The sequence below is a fragment of the Lolium rigidum genome, chromosome 7 (genome assembly GCF_022539505.1).
Source record: "Lolium rigidum isolate FL_2022 chromosome 7, APGP_CSIRO_Lrig_0.1, whole genome shotgun sequence".
NCBI lineage: Eukaryota > Viridiplantae > Streptophyta > Magnoliopsida > Poales > Poaceae > Lolium > Lolium rigidum.
In genome coordinates, this window is record NC_061514.1 from 251,557,665 (window position 1) to 251,565,408 (window position 7,744).

Sequence of the window (7,744 nt, forward strand, 5' to 3'; positions counted from 1 at the left end):
TGTTGCTGTAGTCGATCACTTGCCGCTTTTGAAAGCGTGTAGAAGATCTTGACGGTTCCACAGTCGGGCAGCACCTCCGCACTCGGTCACACGTACGGTGTTGATGACGACGTCCTTCTCCCCGTTCCAGCGGGCAGCGGAAGTAGTAGATCCTCCTCGGAATCCCGACAGCACGACGGCGTGGTGTCGGTGGCGATGGAGATCTCCGGCAGGGCTTCGCCTAAGCGCTACGGGAGGTGTATGCGGAGGGAGGTGTGCTAGGGTTTGGGAGAGAGGGGGTAGGGGCGCCAGCCAGGGGCCTCCCTATGGTGGTGCGGCCAAGTGTAGGGCTGCCCCCTCCCTCTCCTCCTCATTATATAGGTGGAACCCCAAGGGTTTGCCCAAAGTCTTCGAATAAGACCCCAATTCAAAAACTGCCTTATGGACGAAACCTAGAGGGACAGGGACTCTCCCCTTCCCCCCTTGTTGGCCGGCCAAGGAGGTGGAGTCCACCATGGACTCCACCCTCCCACTCTGTTGGCTGGTTTGGGGTTGGTGGAGTCCAACCGGGACTCCACCTTCCATGGTGATTTCTTCCGGAAAGTTCTAGAACATTCTAGCGCCTTCCATAAATGCACCGGATCATTTCCAAACTTGGAAAGTGACTTCCTATATATGAATCTTATTCTCCGGACCATTCCGGACCTCCTCGTGATGTCCTGGATCTCATCCGAGACTCCAAACAAAACTTCGAACTCCATTCCATATTCCATGTCTACTTAAACGACATCAAACCTTAAGTGTGTCACCCTACGGTTCGTGAACTATGCAGACATGATTGAGACCTCGCTCCGACCAATAACCAATAGCGGGATCTGGAGATCCATAATGGCTCCCACATATTCAACGATGACTTAGTGATCGATTGAACCATTTACATACGATACCGATTCCCTTTGTCACACGATATTTTACTTGTCCGAGGTTTGATCATCGGTATCTCCATACCTTGTTCAACCTCGTCTTCGACAAGTACTCTTTACTCGTACCGTGGCATATCATCTCTTGTGAACCAGTCACATGCTTGCAAGCTAATCAGACGATATTCCACCGAGAGGGCCAGAGTATATCTATCCGTCATCGGGATGGACAAATCCCACTCTTGATCCATATGCCTCAACTCATACTTTCTGAATACTTAATCCCACCTTTATAACCACCCATATACGCAGTGGCGTTTGATGTAATCAAAGTACCCTTCCGGTATAAGTGATTTACATGATCTCATGGTCGAAGGACTAGGTAACTATGTATCGAAAGCTTATAGCAAATTGAACTTAATGACGTGATCTTATGCTATGCTTATTTGAGTGTGTCCATTATATTATTCATCTAATGACATAACCTTGTTATTAATAACATCCAATGTTCATGATCACGAAACCATGATCATCTATTAATCAACAAGCTAGTTATACAAGAGGCTTACTAGGGACTCTGGTTGTTTACACAACACACATGTATCAATGTTTCGGTTAATACAATTATAGCATGGTATGCAAACATTTATCATAAACACAAAGATATATTATAATAACCACTTTATTATTGCCTCTTGGGCATATCTCCAACAATCTGTGCCTTAGACCAAGTGAGAGCAGGTACCTGACAATGGCGAAACGCTGTTGAAGCATCCCAAAAGCACGCTCAACATCCTTGCGTGCTGCTTCCTGACATGTTGCAAACTAGGCGTCCATCTCGTTTGATGGAGAGGGAATTGTCTTCACAAATGTAGCATACGTCGGGAAGATACCATCAGCTAGATAGTACCCCTTGTTGTATGTGTGGTCGTTTACCTCAAAGTTCACGGCTGGAGCTTGTCCCTCAACTAGCCTGGCAAACACCGGAGAGCGTTGCAGCATGTTGATATCATTGTTTGTTCCTGCCATGCCAAAAATGCATGCCAAATCCAAAGCTCCTGGTCTGCCACCGCCTCAACAATGACACTGCACTCACCAGTATGCCCCTTGTAGATCCCCTGCCAAGCAAAAGGGCAATTCTTCCAGCCCCAATGCATACAGTCAATGATTCCGAGCATCCCAGGAAACCCTCTTGCTGCATTCTTCTGCAGGATCCGAGTTGTATCATCTGCTCTTGGTGCTCTCAAATAGTCTTTACCAAACACCGCTATGACGGCTCGGCAGAACCTGTAGAGAGTCTCTGTGCATGTCGACTCTGCCATCCGTAGGTAGTCATTGGTTGTATCTGGAGGAGCTCTGTATGCAAGACAGCGCATTGCAGCAGTGCACTTCTGAATTGAGGTGAAGTCCCACAAACCTGTGCAATCTTTCTTGGCCATGAAGTACGTGTCGTACTCCCTGACGCCGTGGACAATCTTCAAGAACAGGTCCTTGTTCATCCTAAACCGGCGCCGAAATTCCTTTGTCGAATGAGTCGCGTCGTCGTTGAAGTAGTCGGCGTCAAGCAGCATTGCGCCGGCTTCACGATGCCGGTTGATGTTCCTCCTCTTGCCTGGCTTTGAGCTGCCGCGCCGAGACACGACGAAGAAAGGCTGGCGAACGTGCAGCATGTTCGACAGAATCAGCTGCTGCTGTTGCCTCCGAACAGCCTGAGTGTTCTGCTCCTCCGTGAACAGCTGCATCATCATCTCGTCGTCGCTGTCCATCGCGGCAATCGGACGAACACCTTGCGGGCGGGGCGGTGGCGGCGAGCTCTGTTCAGGCGAACAGCGGCCGCCGGTCGAGGGGGTGGCGGCCGTGTCGATGGATGATGGTTCCTAGACAGTCGGCGGTGTCTATTGCAAGCAGGGTGGGCGCGGCAGCGACGGCGATCTAGAGGGGTGGGAGCCGGCTCGGGCGTGTGTAGGAGGTGGGAAAACGGTGTGTCTGCCTGCCAGGCGGAGCCCACACTGGTTTTCAGACGTTCCGCGAGGCGCCGGTGCGCCCGATTCGTGCCCTTGGCGAAGGCGCTGTCACGGGGTTGCTGGCGATTCTATTGGGCTCCAAAATTGGCCGGCGCCGGTGCGAGCCCATTTTCGCTGCCGGCCCCCAAAATGTTATCGGGGCCGCTATCGGGGGCGGGGACCAATCTAAATGAAGTTTTTGTCAATTAAAATGTTCAATGGAATTCGTGACTTCGTGTAAATGACCTGACTTAGTACTTACACCGAGTGAGTTCACAAGTTCATGCGGTCTATAGATGAACCAGATTACAGGAGCATTTCAGCAGAACCTATCAAAATCTCCGCTGCAGACTATACACTACGAATCATTTTCACAGAAACCCTAAGGCACATAAGCAGAAGATGGCAAATATGTTGCTTTATTTTCTTGGTGGTGAATCTGAAAGCTGCATAAACTGATGCACCACATGTCTACATATATACATGTACAACGCCTGAAATTTCCCTCTCGGTAAGTTAAAATAATGGGCAGACAAGATAGCCAGAACAAAGGGACAATACACAATTTATCACCGGCAAAGCATTAGCACATCAAGTAACCCTTCAGTCTGAAACGACCCATCCGGCTGCCACCAGCATAGTCAGATGTATGTCCTAGTGACCAAATGCAACAGGTCAAATATCACTTGTCCAGCATTGTGTAAGACGGCAGGTCCTTCACCGCCAGTACATCCTCTAAAACCAGCTCACGCTCCAACTGAGTTTTCGTGGATTTCATCACCTCCTGGTGCAATCAAAGCAAGTAAACAGTAATGAAGCTAATTAAAAAATTAAAGGTAAATGAAAAGCAGGATTAGCTCACAAGGTGCCTTGCCAAAAAGCTTACATTGAACTCCATATATGAAGCCCGTTTCACAAGCCACTGGGCATCAAGCATCCGGAAGGCTACACAGTACAGGTGATCAAACGCATTCTCATCTTGTTCAAGCAGTGCCACAAAACGAATTCCTGGCTTTGAAGACGGAACGGCTGCACAAATTGCGGAGCACAAAGAACAGGAGTTAGGAACAATACAGTTACAGTGTAAATACACGTTCAGGGGACATGGAGTATTACTTGACTGTAGATCCAACATCTGGATCAGCATGAACGAAATATTGATACCGGCAACTGCAAATGGGTACTCCCAATCGGATCTCTGCCCTTGTACTTTGTTCAGAAGCATCTGAAAGGAACCCTGAGATGGAACAGACAGGACGATTTAATATAAAGGCAGAAAACTCAAGTATTGACTAACAATTTTGAACTCTAGAGTGGTATTTACAGGGTAGTTCCTAGCGAAAAATATGAGGTTCTCCAACGATATGTATCCACCACCTCTGCATGGAAACTATCTGTGTTAGATGCTTTATTAATTGAAGACACTACACCAGACCAGTACAGTGGTATTCAAGATTATTCATAAAAGACCTGAAATCTGTTGATGGATCAGTGCCTTGCCAACCCATCTCCTTCCATAGTTCTGATTTTAGGGGAGGAATCTCGCGACTAGGGTAAGCTAACTTCCAAAGTTGTCTCAAGGCATCCTAGTAAGAAAAATACAGATTAGTTGCTTTGCTTGTATGAGGGCATGGCTTGTGCATTTTCTCATAAACAGAAGGAACCATTTGAGTTATCCAAACAGGTTTACTTACTTGATGCTCAATACGGGAGCCATCAAAAGATATCTGTAATCTGCGTCTTAAATTATCCAATCTTTCTTCCTGTAAAATAAAGGTTTAGAACTTAAACAATTCTTACTGCATATTTATAACTTTCTTCTAGATTTACCTGCAAAGGGGTAAGATATACTGGATTGCCGTTTTCATTATCTGAAGTAAAGGGAAACAATCTGCCAAACATTGACCCGGAGCTTGCAATAATATTTGCTGCAAATAAAAATAGCATAAAAGTGTTGAATATGAGTATTAACAAAGAATTAAAATTATGTGTAGGAAGAAATTACATAAATATCAACTAGGAATTTGCCTGAAACTAAAGTTCAAGATGGACTTCAAGATAGATCATTACTACATCAAATTATTGTATAAATGACTTAATTAATACAGCCATGGATATGTCATGGCCTTACAAAAAATAGAAAGATTACTTCTCGTTTTGATAACTCTTCTGCCTAGTCAAATTTACTACTTTGCTAGTTCGGATTTCTTAAAATGATGACAACCTTTATTATTAAATTGAAACCCGCCGGTTCATAGGTGTACATCGTTCATCCAAAATCGTGGATTTTTTCAGTTTAGCCCCTCAGAAATTTGAAACTCAACCCGTAGTTCGTTAAGCTTCCCTCCCCCATGCTTGTTGGTACGGTGGTACCGCTATCGTAGTGCAGCTTCTTCCTATGCAAGGAGGTGGTTCAGATTCTTCTAGATCCACCACATGTGGCTGGGGCTGCAGCCTGCAGCTGGTGAGATGGCGGCCATCGGCTTGGTCAGGGAGAGAGGCGGGCATGCCGCGAGGTGAGGCGGAGCGGAGGGGGATGGACCCTGGGCGGACTGGTCACCGCGCACAGAGGAGTGCAGTCAGTGCACAAGGTCATGGGGACAGATGCCCCTGTTGGTGGCGATTTTGGAGAGGACTTGAGTGAGGAAGAAAGGCGGTTGATGTTGTTATCTTTTGCTTTTGAAGAGAAATCTCAGGGAGAATGAGAGTGGGGTAAAGTTGATTTAGGAAACAATATTTTGTTCGATGCAAAACACAGGGAAGGAGATATAAAAGTTGATTTAGGAAGGAGATGAAGTTGATTTAGGAAACAATATTTTGTTCGATGCAAAATACATTGCAAAAATGGAACTTAATAAATTTACAAAAGATGCTTAAGCCACACAAATTTACATGAACTTGAGAAGCGAAAATAATGGATGAAAACGTTCTAAGGGCATAATGAAAAAATTTAGTACGGAGTATTACATTAACAGATAAGTGTAATAAGGAGCTACCGTCGATAATTCTAAATGAGAAACTGAATCAAATGAAGACCGAACTCACACTAAATTCTAAATGGTCTAAAAAATGTTTCTATAAAAATCATCCCACAGCAAAGCACGGGCATATTTGCTAGTAACAAATAGTAGGATGACTATCATAGCACTAAGAGCAGCTTCTTACATCATATCTTTACTTAGTTGCTATAGGAGCAATGAGGTAGGTCGTGGATTTTGTAAACACAAAAGCAGAACCAACCAATGTGCATTTGTTATTCCAAACTCAAGAGTGTGGGGCTGTATGAGTCAGCAGTGCATACACAGGGAATATATCATATCTACCAAGAATGTCACTAGTGAATGGGTATCAACAGGCAACTGACTAACTGTTTACACAAACTACTAACTGAATCAATATTTGGCAATGAGGATAAATATGTAAGTGCTAGAAATCATGAAACTAAAGTACACTAACAGTCCATTACTGTCAAGCATTACAGAAAAAAATATAGTACATGAATCTGGTGGGTAATGTGAAGAATACCTAACCACTGTGCCCACTGCGCAATCAAATTTGAGAAAAGGAATGACCAGTGCAGTAGTTCCTTTTTCCTATCATCATCATCATCATCATCCCACAGATCTTGCCTTCTGGGGTTATACACCTGCAAAAGGTAAGAAAACTGTCAATATTCTGCATTCACCAAAATAGGTTGTAATAATACCAAATAAATTATGTTGAGAAAATATTAACCTCCGATCCGCGATTGTCATAGCTAGACCTCCCTAACAGAGGTTCATCGAGGGAATCTACATCGGTTATGTCTACATGTTCATTCTTCCTTCCATCAACGTCCGCGTGGTGGAGCCTCCGCCTCAGATTGCCCGTTGCCATGAAGTACTGGTATATCAAAAAAAAAAAAAAAAGGTCAGAACAACAACAGCAGGACGGTATAAAATAAACATCTTAAGAATACAGATGTTCAGCATAGAGCACCTCAAGTAATCATCTGCAACATTTCATTCGTAGAATTGGATTCTTAATTTGTTAATAACCAATGTTATAATATCACAAGAGTAGCCTAAATGCAGGTTCTTAAAGTAATAAAAAATAACTTAAAGTCCCCCTTAGTGTAAAGAAAAACCGTCATCCCCTAAAACGTCGTCGACATATTCAGAATCCTACAAGATTTGATCAGTGAGATTGGGACCGCAGCAAGCTACCTCGATTACCCCCAAACAGAGCCCTAACAATCACAGCTAGTACTACCAAACTCCATCCTCCGGTAATGCAGCGACCCCGACAGGTTCGCCCCCCTAACTTCAAAACCTAGCCCGTTGGAGGTCTGACAAAACTCGCCAAACCATGTGCCTAACTTCCGCCTGATTTACGATTCGACGAAATTGGCAAGGTGGGGAAAAGATCGAGCTCGCGTACCGAGGGGTCCTGGTTGGTTCCGGAGGCGTTCCGGGAACCGGCGATTGCGAGGATGCCTTGCGTTGGGGGAGACTTTGGAGTATGGAGGGGATTGATTCTGGCTGGGAAGCTTTGACGAGCAGGGGAGGAGGGAAGGGGGGTTAAAGACTTGGAAGAGCGAGTGCGGCCGTGCGGGCAGCTGGAGAAGGAGCTCTGCCGGAAGGAACCTTCCATCCAAAGGTATGACTCGGCGAGCTCCTCTATACGACACGGCTCCCCAGGAGTTTGGGCCGGATGGGCTCAGACTTGCCGCTTTAAAGGAGCTGGACCGTGCAACATATCGTGTAGTGTAATCGCGTGGCACTCGGAATTGTTGAAAAACCGAGCCCACCCTCTAGGCTAAGTTTCTTCATGTTTGGGCCTCAGGCGAGGACCAACCTACCC

General features: G+C 45.5%; 1 protein-coding gene across 1 annotated transcript; it reads right to left on the minus strand.

The window, feature by feature from the left end:
- Nucleotides 1-3,305: 3,305 nt before the first annotated feature.
- Nucleotides 3,306-7,368, minus strand: LOC124673901 (ELMO domain-containing protein A-like). The gene is made up of 10 exons (XM_047209950.1): nt 7,322-7,368; nt 6,638-6,784; nt 6,428-6,548; nt 4,733-4,830; nt 4,597-4,665; nt 4,373-4,488; nt 4,227-4,281; nt 4,019-4,139; nt 3,789-3,931; nt 3,306-3,686 (listed from the first exon to the last, which is right to left on the minus strand). The coding sequence occupies exons 2-10, from the start codon at nt 6,776-6,778 to the stop codon at nt 3,585-3,587; spliced, it is 966 nt and encodes a 321-aa protein (XP_047065906.1). The 5' UTR covers nt 6,779-6,784; nt 7,322-7,368; the 3' UTR covers nt 3,306-3,584.
- Between the last annotated feature and the right edge of the window lie 376 nt (nt 7,369-7,744).

Bases quoted from the DNA above. Each gene is read 5' to 3' on its own strand.
- LOC124673901 (XM_047209950.1), bottom strand. From the start codon at position 6,778: ATGGCAACGGGCAATCTGAGGCGGAGGCTCCACCACGCGGACGTTGAT. The intron at 4,140-4,226 runs GTAAATACCACT...GTTCCATCTCAG, and splicing joins TTTTCGCTAGGAACTACCCT to GGTTCCTTTCAGATGCTTCT. The intron at 3,932-4,018 runs GTAATACTCCAT...CAATTTGTGCAG, and splicing joins GATGTTGGATCTACAGTCAA to CCGTTCCGTCTTCAAAGCCA.